The sequence below is a fragment of the Corvus brachyrhynchos genome, unplaced genomic scaffold (genome assembly GCF_000691975.1).
Source record: "Corvus brachyrhynchos isolate BGI_N302 unplaced genomic scaffold, ASM69197v1 scaffold407, whole genome shotgun sequence".
Classification (NCBI taxonomy): Eukaryota; Metazoa; Chordata; class Aves; order Passeriformes; family Corvidae; genus Corvus; species Corvus brachyrhynchos.
Window position 1 is genome coordinate 130,333 of NW_008239056.1, and position 15,433 is coordinate 145,765.

Consider the following 15,433-nt stretch of genomic DNA (forward strand, 5'->3'; position numbering starts at 1 on the left):
GCCATGGCTTTCGGGAGGGCTCCGAGGGACCCGTTCGGCACCGCCGTGGGCAGCCTGGTCGGTGAGTAGCCCCGAGCGGTGCCCCCGCGCCGCCCTTCTGTCCCCGCCGGGCGCTGACCCGCGGCTCCCCTTGGCCTTTCAGAGCGGGCCACGCTCGGGTCGCTGCAGACGGAGGAGTGGGGACAGTTCATGCACATCTGCGACGTGATCAACGCCACGGAGGAGGGGTGAGCGAGCGGGGCCGGGGGCAGCGGGGCGCGGAGGTGGCACCGGCGTCGCTCGAGGGCAGGGAGACATCGAGCAGCCAGCGTAGGGCGCTGATGTTGAGTGACCCGAAACGAAATAGCGCAGGGAGCAGATAGCTTTAGTCCGCAAGGAAAAGCTTTGCCTTTCGCGGGGCCATCGAGGATTAGGCTCGGAGGTTCTTCCCTATAGACACACGCTAGAGAAGGGCGGTGACAGAGGTTTCTCACCTGAGTTTGACATGTTTTGTACAACCTGTTACGCTTGTCAGGCTGAACGGGTACTCCTGCAAACCCACCTTGAAAAAGGCTTTGAGCACTTGGTTGCCTGCAACACTTTAAAACTCTGGGCTTTTGCCTTCGAGTTCCCCAGCGTGCAGTGTCTCTGGCAGGCTGTGCCGCAGCAGGGGTGAAGCGAGAGCTGGGGTCCTGTGCAGTGGGATCCATTCCGTCCCGGTGTGCACCCAGGGCTCCCAGGACTGAGGTGCTTTCTTGCACTGAACGGCCACATCCAGGTTTGCTCAGCCACTTGCTGCTCTGAGCTTCCTTGTTTCCACCTGTAAAAGGGGGGCAAAAGGAAACTCGTTCTCATGTAAGATCTGCTTCAGCTTTGCATTGTAAGAACTCAGTTCTAGCAGTGGCATATTTTAATACATAACATATTCTCCAGGACAATGGAGTATGCTTTACTTTCTGCACAGGTGTCTTTTTTTCTGTATCAGCTTTTCTTTCCTCCCATTGTTTTGGATTCCACACTCTCACCCGTGGCTCTTAATGCTTGGAATGTCAGTAATAATTACTTCTTTCTGGTTATTGCCATAAGCAACAGCACACTTTGACCCTCAGTTTTTATGTAAAGTTTCCATGCAACAGAGCCTTTTTTTAATAAACTATTTCCTCTTGTGCACAGCTTAGGCTTGCAGAGGAACTCCTTGTAACTTCCTTCTAGGCAGCTACTACTAGTCACAGTCTGTAACACGATAGTAGGAGCAGCAGAACTGCTGCATCTAATTAGGCATATGGTTATTTTATTGCAATATACAGCTTCTGACCAGAGCATTTCCAGATGCTTCAGCGAGGGAAGCAAGCAGGAGTGCAATTGTAGTACAGCTCTCTGCAAGGGAAACTTCTTCTCCACTCTCATGCTCCTATCCATCACTTTATGCTCTACTGATGTGCCTGGGTATGACATAAGATTAAGAAAAATAGAGAAATGTCTTCTTCTTTTTTCTTTTTTTTCATGAAGTATAGCACTTCAAACTAAGAAATGCAGTAATGGTAAACACCCACTTAATTTCATTGACTTTGAAATGTTTTCAACAAAGATTTCTTAGTTTTATCTTAGTGGAACATTGTGCCTATTGCTCCATCTTGGATTCTGGAGAGATCCTAAAGAGAAGTTAGGACATCTTGTTTATGTTGATCATGAGTGTTGGGTTGGCCCTAATAATTGTACACTATAGATAGTCCATATTAACGAGGCAAAACTGCTTCCCTCATGTGATAAGCTCGATACCATCTTCCACCCTTTTCCTCCTACACAGATAGTTAAAAGATACGGGGTGTATATATAGAAATGAAAATGGCTGGGTTAGAAATACCCCTATCTCTGGGCTGGAATGGGTTGTCCATCCATCCATCTATGGTAATTACTCAGATGAGTTAAGTGCATCCTGCAATTATAAGATTGGAAGTTGTCCATGACACCCCTACTCCTGACAGCACTCCCAGGAGAATATTTTGTAATTGCATCATACTTGAAAAGTACCAGTCAACTCTTGATATAGCTGGCAATTGATACTCCCTTTCATGGCAATAAAAGCTAGATAAGTAATTCTATTGTACAGCAGTGAAAAAATATTATTTTGTAACAGACTTTGCAGAGGAGAATAACTTTATTTCTCTGCACAAATCTTTGGAGTAATGCACAGTCTGCAGTAACAAACCTGATTCACTGCTTTGTTGCTCTACTTCAGTGCTGAAGAGATTTTGCTGAAATCAATGGGGTAATTGCTCTGGTTTATGTGGGTGTAAACACAGGGACGGATTTGGTCCTGTATCTCAGGCTGGTATTTTTGGTTCTTGGATGAAGTTATGAACTAGAAAACTTCACTGGTAACTTTTCCTTCTTAATTTCTTGTCACAGGCCTAAAGATGCAGTTAAAGCACTGAAGAAGAAGCTTTCAAAAAACTGTAACCATAAGGAGATCAGGCTTACCTTGTCTGTAAGTACAGCTATGTTTATATTAATTAGACACTAAGAAGGCAAACATTCTAAACGATAAGGTGGCATGCAAATTACCCCTGACACAACTCTGCAGGATGTTTTCAGTCTTTGTTGTTTGTGTGTACAGCACTGCCACAGCTCAGATCAGATGGTTTGCTGGCATTCCATGGACTTCTGGATGATGCAAATTCTGGTTTGGGTTGGTTTTTTTTCACTTGTTCTGTGTAAAAGTAGTATAGTTCTTATTTGCTCCAGTGACTGTCCCTCTGTGAGAGCCCCACCTGTTTGTGAAAGACACGGAAGTTGGGATATTACATAAAAGCTACATTTGACCATTCTCTTACTCACCCTGTTAGTTGGTTAGTGAAACTAGGCACAGTGTGCAATGTGGTGGAATATGTGATACCTGTTTTGTAGAAGGAAATGTTATCACAAATAAATGATAAACTTGAAGGAAAAGGTAACCATGGTGAGTTAAGTAAGGGAGAGGCAGGGTGAGCTATGTGAAATTCAAATGTTATGGCTAAAGGTTGGCGTGTCTGGGAATATCCTCACTTGACATAACCTGGCCTCTAGAATCTGACAGTGTTCCTGAACTGCTCCTGGGTTTGGGGAGGTGTTGTGATTTCAGTCAATTTAAGATTTACCAAGTATGTTAACGCAGGAAGTTCTAATAATGTCCTAAGTCCTGAGTTTCTGACTTGAATTACTCTTTGCTACCAATAGTGCATCTGTGACAAGAGTCATATTATTTGTATTTTAAGGTCTTGAGGATATTAGTCTGTCATTAATTAGCTAAAAGTATTTTCTTCACCATTTCCTTTTTTGAGGTTTTAGAGGCCTGTCTACGTCACTTTGAGTACTATTAATCATGGGTATGCTATTTGTTGTGTAAAATCATTATCTATATCAAGATGTGCTGCGAAGTGATTAAGGAAGATGGGTGATGGATAGTGCCAAATTGTAGCTCGCTTAGCAATTGCCCAAGTGTCTCCTGACAAGTTAGAGATGAAGATAATTGTGTTAAACATGTCAATATAGACCTTCAGCTCACTCCACTTCCGCACTTCTTCCCTTGCTTCCTCCTCCACTGTCTCATGAGTCACATTTTTGTGTGTTCTGTGTGTTTGCATAATGGAAACACTGGGTTTCCACTGTACCTGCAATCCCTCTATCAGGTCTGTCTCCTGCAGCTCTTCTGCAGCAAGGTCCTGTTCTGATTATCTGACACAGTCTCTGCTGCTAATCCAGGGTGTAGGTTTAGGAGCTGTTTCCTGGGCATTTACAGTGCAGATATACCCAAGGTGATATTACAGCTTAGCTTTTGAGTATGTAAAAGTGGGAGAAGGATCTTGTTCTGGGTGTATCCAAGGAAGAACTTTACCACACTGACCTGGAAGTTTGTATTGCAGATGGAGCATGCAGCAGGTTCAGCTGGGAGTGCAATTCCTGTGCTGTTCCAGCCCCGTTCTCTGTCCTCACCCACTCCCATGCACACCTGTAACTTGCCTGCCAGGCAGTCACATCCTCTTGGCCCAGCTGCTGTTTTCTGTCTGCAGAGTTCTTCTCTCTATATTCCTTAATCTTGTTTCCTTTTTTAAATTTAAATAAGTTCCAGACTTTCCTCTAACTCTCTCTCTTTCTGGGTTTAGATCTTACATAAGATCTTCTATGCTTTGCCTCTCCCTCTGCCTCTGGCTTCTTTCATTTTTCTTTCTTTTTTTACCAGTAGTGCCATAATTTTAGCATGTGTAAAATCATTCCTTTGATGACCTCATTGCTGGCCATGTGTGGCTTTTACCTTTCCCACATCACTCTTCCTATGTGCTGTATCTTCTGTTTTTATCTTCTTAATTGCCTTAATGAAATTGTTCCTGTTTTCCATTTTGAAATGCTTGGTTGACAACAGCAATTCATTGCAAGTGGAAAAAAAACCCAATTTTCAATTCCTTAAACACAAGCCCTTCCCTCCCTGTGCAACTCTCATCTATTAAAAACTGTTTTCCTCCCAGAGTTTTGCAAAAATAAGGGTTCTTTTTGGATGAACTGTTAGTGCCTGTATTTCTTACGGTAAATGTGGTCTTCCAGCTTTTGAGACTCTACATCAGATTGTCTCTCCTGCCTACATTAGATACAACTAAGAAGGATCTACAAATCACATTTCTTTTGAAGTGCACTTTGATCCACTTTTATCTACTCCACCTTGACATCCTAGAATTTAATATTTCTAATGAAGCTGCTTAAGGAGCTCATTCCCAGAGGATACACACAGAGTGGAGTGTGAAAGTCTTCATGGAAGCCGCTCAACTGCACATGTTAGGCCTGATTCTGTTACTGAGATGGGTTAAATCTCAACAGTGTGTTCCTCCTCCTTGCTCTTGGATGCTTCTTTATTTACTTGGAGGAAGAAGGCTGAGTGCCAGCTGTATAATGTGCTGGCTGTGGCTTGGCTTCAGGTGCTCTGAGCTGCTGAAGTTCTTGTGAAGTCACATGGATGGAGGTGTTTGTGTGTTAGGCCATGGAGTTGCCTCATACTTGGCCTTTGATACCACGGAGAGATCAGGGCTGGTGCTGGAGGTTGCACAATCAGAGTGAAGAGGATTAGAGCTTTCAGGCAGGAATCCAACAGACTGTGTGTGTGTTACTTCACTTTTTATTACTGGTAGACTTTAGATGCATAAATTCTGTTTATGTAATGAACAGTGAGACAGCTGTTCAGTTACCTCCATAGGTCTCCCTTGGTTTTGTAAAGCATTTGCTGCAGTGCCGCAGTTCTGATACCTCTAAGGTCTTAGGAGCTGAACAGCACATGGGGAAATTGTTTCTTGAATGTATCCCTCTCACTCCGGCATTCAAAGCAGTGGGCAGAAATTTAAGATTAAATTACTGTTTCACGTCTGTATTACATTGTTGGAAAATATTTTAAAGGAAGTCATTTTCCTAGAGAAATTGTGGATGCCCCATCCCTGGAAATGTTCAAGTCCAGGTTGGATGGGGCTCTTAGCAACCTGATCTAGTGAATGGCAGGGGAATTGGACCTAGTTGATCTTTAAAGTCCCTTCCAACATAAGCCATTCTATAATTGCTTAGAATTAAATTTTGAAGGGTATTTTTTCCTAAGAATATTTCTACTTTTCCTTTTAATCACATGTAATTTTTCTGATGCAGAAAAAATTTAGCATGGCACATGTGACCTTCAGATTTAATTTTTTTAATTAACATTTCACAAAGCAGAGGATCTGAAAAACAAAAACATGAGAGAGTCCTCCAGCTCCTCAATTGAAAGAGTACTACTCAATTTTATTATACTTTATGGTATATGCTGACAAAGAGAAAAAGAAGAGGACATTGAGTGGGGGCAAAAGAAATCCAAATCTCCGTGTTTGAAATGTGAAATCTGAAAAACTCAAGACTTCTGAAAATTCAGTGGTTTTGAAATGCTGAACCTTGATCAAATGTACCCAGCCCCTGCACTGTAATTGATGAGTGGCAGCTGAAAGAGCTGCTCGTACCGGTTTGGTTTAAATGCTGGCCTTGGAAACAGCATCTTGCAGTTCCAAATGTCGGCTGGGCAGGCATTAGGATGTGTTCAGTGGAGTGTAATCCTGGACATGGATTAATGGCTTGTTCCCCTTGAGTCTGAAGTGCAAAGAAACAAACCGTTCATCTGGGTTTTCTTGCAGCCGCCTTGGGTCTAAGAAGTGTCCATCACAAGCTGCATCCATTGCTCAGCTTTATGGACCAAACCTGGCTGCTTTAGATGAGCAGTGAGTCCTGAAACCTGGGTGAGGTCCCTGTTGATAAGGAACATCGTTGACTTTCTGCTATACTCACCAACTTCTCACTTCTCTGTTTCTGCCTCAGTTTGGCTTCACTTCTCTGTAGATGCCTTTTATCATTTAGTTCTGTGATTCAGTCCTGTAAACCAGAGGCCTTGGATTACACCGTTTGCCCCCATTTTGCTCAGTGCAGATATCTGGGATCAGTTATCCTGGAACGCAGCAGCTCTGTCAATTCCAGCACTTCTCACATCCTGTTTGTTATTGACAGGAAGTTTAATGGTTTGATTGAAGTTAATTTGCCAGTTTTGTTATTAAAACGTGTCTCTATTGAGTTCCCATTGTGCTGTGTGGAGCAGTGGTTGGCTTGGCCAGCTTGGATCTGTTCCTTCAGTGGAAGTGCTTGCGACTATGAAGTCGTGTTTGCACTGGAGTCCTATTTGCATGATAAATACCCATACTGAAATTATAATGAAAGGTGTTATTAGCATGAAAGTGGCTTGTTCATGAATAGTCCAGTTAAAAATAATGGAGTCAAATTCTCCTTTTTCTTATACCAGCTTAGTTTTACCCTGAGTAAGTGGGCTGGGGTGTCATAATCGAGTGGAAGATCCAGATCATTCGTTCAGTACTTTCATTTAGCGGGTAAATACTCAGTCCCTTAAATAGAGAATTAATAATAGGGAGTACCATAACAAATTTGCCATGCACTGGGTTGAAAACATTTTACACAGACCATCTTTGAAGTACTGCACAGGCAAATGACTTTGCTTATTTGCCTATGTTTCATGTACTCTCCATGAAAAGCAATGTTTCGAGCCAAGATATTTTTGTAATTATCTTTCAGTTAGCTTTTTGCACAGCAGTCTGCCAGTGTCTCTTTGTTCTACCCTGTTTTCATTTTGGCAATATATTTTCTTCTGGTCTTAAACCTGTTATCCTGTAAGTTCCTGATCACACTGAGAGAAAAATCCCTGAGTCTTGATGTTAGAAAATTAGTTACTAAAATGATTTCACTTAGTCAAATGTAGTCTGCTCTGAATAGAAAGTATATTTAACATACTTTTATCAAGATCACAGTATCATCCCTTTAAATATGTGTATCCTTTTGAGAATATGTCCTGTCTGTTACATGATTCAGGGGAACTTTTGTCTCAAAACACATGAAATTTTGCAGCCTTTTGTTAATGTCAGCCCTTTAGTTCCACCTTTCTATCTTCCCTCTTACGTTGGGAGGGAAAATGAAGCTATAGTTGAGGAGAAAGAAGCACAAGAGTGACCATTTTTGTCTCTGTGGGTCATCATCCATCTTCAGATTTGGGCCAGGTGAGATGAGTTCTGTTCCTGATTCTGCAGCTGATCTGATTGACCCCAGTTTCCTGTCAAGTCCCAGGTGACTGAGATGTAATGGCAGTTTTTGACATCTCTTCTGGAAAATGGGAATTATAATCAGCCACCTCCAGATGTACCAGGGAGAAGTGTTATGTCCTTACCACATCCTGCTGTGTTTGACAAGGCAGTGCTTACAGGGATCCTTGCTCTAAGCATTTCAAGCAGGGTTTTGGAAGTAGACTTCCTTCATTAAGATGAATCTGACAACTGGAACATTTCAGCTCATCTGTTTCAAATCAATGTGACCTTTGAAATGCATGGAGAAATTGTGCTCCAAGTTGGTGAATTTGTTCTTTCCTATTTTATCATTAGTCTCTCACTTACAGGGCAGATTAGAGGACAGGCATTTAGTAATCTTGATTTTCTTCTCCTGCAGAGCTCTTCAGAATCTGTCAGACCAGGGTACCTATGTGCTAGGCAGTGAATTAATTCTATTGCTAAATCTGTAAAAGTAACTTTTTTAAGATATGGGCAGATTTCCTGCTGTTAAGGTACTGTGTTCAGTAACTGCTGTGACATAGAAACAAGTGTGACCATGCTTCTCTGTTAAAAACAGTGGCACTCTGGCTGGCACAGCTCCTTTGAACTGTGCGGGTATCACAGAGCACGCAGGCAGCTGCTGTTCCCCTGAAGTAACCTCATCAGGCATTCTAGTGAGCAGTAATCTGTTCATGTCCATTCTTACTCTTCCCCATAGTTCCTTGAAACAAATTAAACAGAAAGAAACAAAAGCAGTCAAGTTGTGGGGTTTTCCCCCCCTATTCTTTGTGTAACCGAAGGTTTTTTGTATGTGCAGCTGCTTGAGATGTGTATGGAGAACTGTGGCCCAAGATTCCAGTCTTTAGTTGTGAAGAAGGATTTCTGCAAAGACAAGCAGCTGAAACTGCTGAACCCAAGATACAACCTGCCTATTGATATGCAGGAGAAAATCCTGACCTTTATCATGGTGAGTCTGGAGTAAACTGTGAGTGTTCAAAGTGTCTCTGCTGTGTTGTAAATGTTTAATTGTGCAGCCTGTTTAAATCCTGGGAACCTCTTCCTAAAGCAGGCCTTAACTTTGGAGCTGTTGTGGTTCCTGCTGCACTGAATGGAGTTTTCCAGAGTGGAAGAAGGGAATGACCTGTCTTTAGGACATGTTTTAAAAGCATTTGTCTGACCCACTGACTGACCATTTCTGTGACTGTTACTGTCCCTGATATTTCGAAACCAGGTTTGGGCACGGGGTTTCCAAGGGATGGTGGATGTGAGCGAAGTAAAAGAAGTTTACCTAGAATTGCTGAAGAAAGGAGTGGAGTTTCCGTCCTCTGACACCAGCAGAGGTGGATCTAAGGTGAGGATATACAAGGACACTTCAGAAACAGTATGTGTTAATTTTATGGGACACAGAAGGTGTGTTTGATCTGGGCTTTTTATTTAAATGCTCCAGGGCAGAGTATGACCAAACTACTTAAGCACGTGAGCAGGAATCAGTTTCAATTATAACAGTGAAGATAACAACAAAGAAACCTGACCTATATAGTAGTTTATTTCATTTCCAAGTACAGATTCATGGATATGTTCTCAGAAATGAAGCATCTCTGTCTTGAGACTTTGAAAGATCTGTGCATGCTGTTTACTTCAAAATAAATGAGTGCTTAGTGCTCCAAACTTGTCAGCTTCTGAAAGCCTCAACAAAAATGAGTGAGATTTTCACAAAAACACGTACTGTTCAGAATATGAGCATCATCTATCTTTAAGATTAAATTGAGAATTGTAGAAATCTATAAGAAGAGATTATTGTCTGCATATCTCTTCAGCTTTGCACAATCCATGCACAGTAAGTGCTATTTAAGCCTATGTCATAGGCAGTGTTGTGTGGCATTTAGGACATGAAATATAAGTATAGTTTGAGCATTGAACTTCAGCTGAAAATACAGTACATGGTTTAATGCCATTCTTTCTAGATTGCTTTTTTTTTTTTTTAAGAAGAATTTTCACGAGATCTTTGGGCACTGTGAAAGCCTTCCACCACTGTGTGGAATCTCGCAATTACAGAATTAGATGTCTATAATCAGTGCAGACAGGAATAATTCAGATTTATCCTGAGTTTGATCTGCTGATTGAATAGTGGAGTACACAAAAGCTTATGTATTTAAAGGTTGTTCAAACAAGCCATGTGAAGAGTGCTCTCAATAAACACTAATTTTTTCCCTCACCTAGTACATTAGAGATTATTTTGTCTACCTCAGGTACTTGCCAATTAAAATCAGTGGCAAACTGTCTGTTTATCTTAGCAGAGCTGAACACAGTTTTTACCTCGGTCTCCAGGAAGTGAAGGGTTTGTAGTGTGTAGTGCAGGCTGGGATTTGCATTTGCATTTTTTTTAGCAGTCAGTTCAGATGCAATGCAGGTGAAGCTTTCTCAGACTGTTCCTGCTTTTCAGCCCAGGAGGCTTTTGTAGTTCACCTTCTGCAGAGACCCACACTCAGCCCCCGAACCCTTCTACTGCTTCCAAGTGTCATCCCATTCCAAACTGTCCTTCATTGCAAAATTGCATTAGCACTTTGGGAAGGACTCTTTGCTCTTAGATGACTTCATAATTCCTTGCTAGCCTGTTCTTGAGCCGTTCCCACTTTGTCCTGTGATGGAATTTACTTGCAAACGCTTTCTAAAGATACTTGATTTCCAAGCTTCATTTCATTACAAAATAGACATTAGATTTATTTTTGTAAATAGGCTTTGCTCAGCAAATTCCATGGGAGCACTGATTATGAGGAAGCTCTTGCCCAGTTGTGTAGTCTGAGAGATGGTCCTCTCTCAGCAGGATGCCTGCTGCAATTTTGTTCAACCCAAGCTCTGTTTTTTTTGTGTTTTCACAGATTTCACCCCCGCCTTGTGCAAAGTCATCCCCGTCCTCTACCAGTCCTGCCAAACGTTCCTTCCTGCCTCTTCCCACAGGCCCAACATTGTTGTTGACTCCGGAGCAGGTGCAACACTACAGGTTTAGGGGAGGGTGGGTCCACCTGAAATGTGCTGTGAATGTGTGACTTGAGCAGCCTGGCTGCCACTGGAGTGACCCTCAGTTCACGGGGTGTAGCTCTGGGTTCTTGGTCTTAGGTTTGTGGAATTACTACTCAAGTGTGTGAATATCTAATCACATTTTACAATTCTGTTATGCAAATTGATAAAAGCTTGTTCAGAGATAAGCGAGAAAGCCAAATTTACTTTCACACAAGGCTTGTGTGAAGAGGTTGTTATAAAAAGCAGGAAGGAAAGGAAAGTTTTCTTCCATTCAAGTAACATCAGTGAGAGGGATTAACTGTAAGGAAAACAAGTAGTGCTATCAGGCTTGGATCTTAGTTTGATTGCACATTTAAAAGCTGAACTAATTCCATTCATTTTCATGGTGTGTTACCAGAGTAAAATAATGCTAGCTAAGTCCATATTATACCTAATGGAGAAGAAAGTGTGTATTAGAGGTAAGAATTATTCTGCTCGCTCTGTTCACTTACACAATATTTTCCTGTTGAATTCCAACAGATTGGGAAACTGTACAGTGAACTGGATATGGCAAAAATGAATGTGAGAGTGATGTCATCAATATTGAAAGAAAATGTTCCTGGCTCTGAAAATCTGGATGATATGAATCTTTTACAGGTACCTGATAATTCATTGATAGGGGCTATTGGTTTGGTTATAGTTGCTTTCTAAAGTGTTATGTCTTGTCTTTTAACATCTCAATTTAGATTGACAAATGGAACCCAACAGCAGGTTTCTATCTCTCATTTTGCTCAACTTGCTTTCATCTCCTTCACCTTCCCTTGACATCTCGATAGTCAGGAAAGGACAATACAGCTTGAAATGCAAATATAAGCTCTAGGGAATTCCAAGGGCAAAGGAATTTTATAATGGAGCGTTCTCTGTTGAGCATGTTCTGTCAAACAGCCCCGAGAACATTCCAGCTGAACGCAGTTGCCTTGTGGGAGAATAGATGATGCCACAGTCATGCTCTCATATCCGTCCTGGAGTTTGCAGAGCTCTCTTTATTATCACCAGTCCCTTAGAGGCAGACTGAGGGCCAGTAAAGAATATGAAGCATTGGCTTTATGTGTGTAACCTCAAAGGTTGGGAGCTTGCTGTGCTACAGAAGAATCCATGTGCTCTTGAAGTGTAGCCTGAAGGAAGTGTATTGCAATAGTCTAGTGATGTGACAGTGAACCTGTACGTGTTCCTTCTGTGATATTATGTGCTTATGCTGTATTTTTCTGTTTAGAAATTAAAAGTACAGTATTACTTTAGCATTGCAATAGTGACCTGTGTTAATGGAACCTTTTTGGTTTCATATTGTCTGCGAGAACTTAAAAAACTTTTACCACATCCTCCTGTTTCTTACCTTACCTCCAAACTGCTACAATGAGGAAGCATTTTTGGCAGTTTTGCAGCATTAAGTGTTTTGAAGAACTGATCTAATTTTTGCAAGCCTTGAGTGCACTTCTTCTGCCCAACATAGACATTTTCCTGTGCAACAAACCCTTACTGGGTGCTGTTGAGAATACACTGGTTTAATATGCTTGACCATCTCAGTCCAGTCCATGACAAGGCTGGGAAACAGAAAAAGTTCATCTTTCATTTCCTGTCTCCTGCTGTGGCACTTCTGTATGTGGCACAGATTCAGCTGCCCACAGTAAACCAGTGGATTCTTATTGACACTCCCAGTAATAAAATTGTTGGCAAAAGGTTGAGGACAGGGTGTGGAATTCCCATATGTGGGAGAGTGAATGAAAACTCATTCCTTTCACTGTTGTTCTTTCTGTTCTTTTTCTCCTGTGCACCAAGTGGTACAAAACATCAGGCATGGCCAGCCTTTTCCTTGAGCAGTGTTTAATGTTCTCTTTTTGTTTGGGACACTACTTGGATTGGACTTCTGTTGTCACAGAACAAAATCCTTTATTAAAAGAGCTGCTTGTTTAGACTTTGAGTGAGTTGGAGACATTGATTTCAGTCCCTCAATAAAAACTGTAACAAGGTGAACTTGATCAGTGCAATGTGTTTTCAGTTCTCTATCTTCGTTAGTGGCCAGGCTCCTCCCTTTCCACACCCTGTGCTGGACAAGGCTTAAGATACCAGATTTCACTGGAACTAATGTGCTGGCCAATAACTGTAGTTAAAGAATAGCTCAGGATCAGCCAAGAAGCGTAACAAACTTTTGTACTGGATGGTGAATAGACATGGTGAACAGATAGTGGATGGATGTGCAGGAATTTGGGTCCAGGTCAGCAGCTGGTAAGAATTAACACAAATGTATTGGAATCACTGATGATTGTTATCCCAGCTGCTACTCCATCATTGTAAAACTCCAGTTTTCAGGCAAATCTGTGCCTGAAATGAGTGTCTCAATTTCCTTCTCTGTTGAGTATTGACACTTGCAAAGGAGAGCTAGTCTGCCTGTGTAATGGAGTCATAAGAAATACACATTTTTTTAAATGTGGATCAGGTAGTAAAGTGTGGAGTCAGGTTTTAAATGTAATTACAGACATTAAGCTGAATGCATTTTTGTGTTTTATCCTGGGCCATGAAGATACAGTACTGAAAAGTACAGCACTCTACAATCCTGACACAGATTTAGCAAAGGGGTGAAGATTTCTTTTTCCATAAATAATTGATTTACATGAAGTATGTATTCTTTGAGGACAAATCAGATCACTTTGAATATCAAAGCAATTTCTGAATAGTAGTTTGCAAATAGAGTAATTTTCCCCCTCCTTTGTTTTTTTGTTTCTTTAAGCAGAGCCAGCCTGCATTTGCAAATGCAGAGTGAGTGAGAAAAAATGTTGGCTGAATTAAAGTTCCTGTTGCTAAAGAATTTGTTTCTTTGAACATGCAAAATCTGCAGAGGGGAGTAATATAAACAGACTGTCTTCCACTTCACCAGACAATAATGTAAAATTTTGCTTAATAATCTCTCATAATTCTCCTATCTGTTAATTCTGTAAGGTTTGTGTTACTTTCTCAAAAGTCCATAGATTAAGTTTATCCAGACTTCCCATTTAAAGGAATAGTTAGAGCTGGAGACTTGTCACAGAGCACTTCTGACCTTCAGACTAATATTTTCTTCAAGCAGATGTTGAACAGGATTGCATCCAAGTATCCTGCTGAGTTTAATCAGCTTCAAGCAGGATCAAATCACATTGGCTCTACATCACCCAGATGTGTCTTTGTTATTTTGCAATTTGTAATTTAGGCTTTAGAGATAGCTATATCTTTAGAAATGACAGTGGATCAAGAGGTAGGGGTTAGGTAGGAGTGATGTGGTGGTGGGAGTTGTGACCCTGCACTGGAGAGATCAAAGATGTGGACATTGTTCTATTTGCAATGGTTGGTACCCATGTGGTTTGTGTAAATTAAGGAATGTTACCTGTGACTGCAGTGCTTGAGTGTCTTACCATCCAGAACTGTCATATTGAGAGACCACAGTTACGATTTTTAATTTTTTTTCCTTCCCTTGGTTCGGGCAGAAATTGTACAAGACCTGTCGGATGATGCAGGAGAGGATCATGGAATTGCTGGTGACAGTGGAGAATGAAGATGTGATTGTTGAGCTAATACAAGTAAATGAAGATCTGAATAACGTCCTCCTGGGACATGAAAGGTAAGTGCAGGGCTTCTCTCCTCACATTTGGAATCCTACCTGAATAAGTGCACTTAATGGGGAGATGGTCCCTATGCCTAGTGTTGATTTTATCCTTAAATTCAGAAAAGAAATATGATTGCAGAAAGAGAAAATTATGTATCTTCTGCCTCCTAAACACTTCAGAAATGGTTCAGGAAAGTAGTTAGGAAACCATAGAGTGGGGTAAAGCAAGTTAACAGCATGGACAGGAAATCAGATGGAGGCACGCAAAAATAATTTTGGAATTTTTGGTAGAGTCCAGTGAATTTGTCAACAGCTGCTACAAATCCTTTGGTGCTGGTGCTCATCCTTATCTCTGTTAAGTGTCTGTGCTTCCAAGAAAGAATGCTTGTCCTCCTTTCTAAACAATTTTGACAGCTTTACTGCAGGAATTGGCCATGGAGCAGCCTTCTGCCTCATTGCATGCTTAGGAGAGTTGCTTACTGTTCTCAGCTGGATTGAAACACACTGTTCTGCTTGTCTTACAGCAGAAAATGTTTCTTTATTTCACACATGAAAGCACAGCAGTACTCCTGTTGACATCCTGGGTGTTTGTCTGTTATGGCACTGCTAGCATGACTGGGTGCTGGCAAAACTGAAACCAGTTTTCAACTCAGAATTCCAGTGTTGTTCCGCAAAATATCACAAGTATGCTCCTGGAGAGTGTTCTGATTTAATAGGAGATACCCCTCCATCTTAAGTAGTTGATCTCTTTCACAGCTAAAAAGTGTTCTAGGAATCATTATGCATCAAGTGCAATTGTTCTTTATTAAATTTAGCAAATTTATAGAATTTAGTAATCTTTTTAATCTTCTTCTGAGTGCTGCACTGAAAATACCACTAGTTCTTCTAAGTGTCAGGCATAAACTTTAGGCCTAATAATGACAACATTAAGTTTTCATGTGCCCTTATGTCTACTGTAGTGTTAGTGGATTTTACAGCAGCTGCCTTGAAAGAACTGTGTGCTCGCTTCTTCCTTTAGGAGGTTTTTCCTTTTAATAATCAGAAAAGGAATTCTATTCAACTTTTGTGTAAATCCACTGAAGTCAGATGCGGGCTTACATTTTTGTTACAAATGATGAATACTGGTGAGGCCAGGAACCTTGAACTGTGAATAGCAGCTTGTGGGTATAATTCAACAGAT

At 41.3% G+C, this 15,433-nt stretch overlaps 1 protein-coding gene across 2 annotated transcripts in view; it reads left to right on the forward strand.

The window, feature by feature from the left end:
- Positions 1-3: 3 nt before the first annotated feature.
- The window catches only part of TOM1L1 (target of myb1 like 1 membrane trafficking protein), a 22,834-nt gene continuing 7,404 nt past the window's right edge, over positions 4-15,433 (forward strand). Inside the window, exons 1-8 of one of the 2 annotated variants that reach the window (XM_008637575.2) lie at positions 4-61; positions 143-227; positions 2,389-2,467; positions 8,437-8,586; positions 8,851-8,970; positions 10,499-10,606; positions 11,160-11,276; positions 14,135-14,268. In XM_008637575.2, the coding sequence (XP_008635797.1) occupies positions 4-61; positions 143-227; positions 2,389-2,467; positions 8,437-8,586; positions 8,851-8,970; positions 10,499-10,606; positions 11,160-11,276; positions 14,135-14,268 (851 nt within the window). The remainder of the gene's footprint in view (positions 62-142; positions 228-2,388; positions 2,468-8,436; positions 8,587-8,850; positions 8,971-10,498; positions 10,607-11,159; positions 11,277-14,134; positions 14,269-15,433) is intronic. The other variant, XM_017739173.1, reaches the window with a different exon arrangement.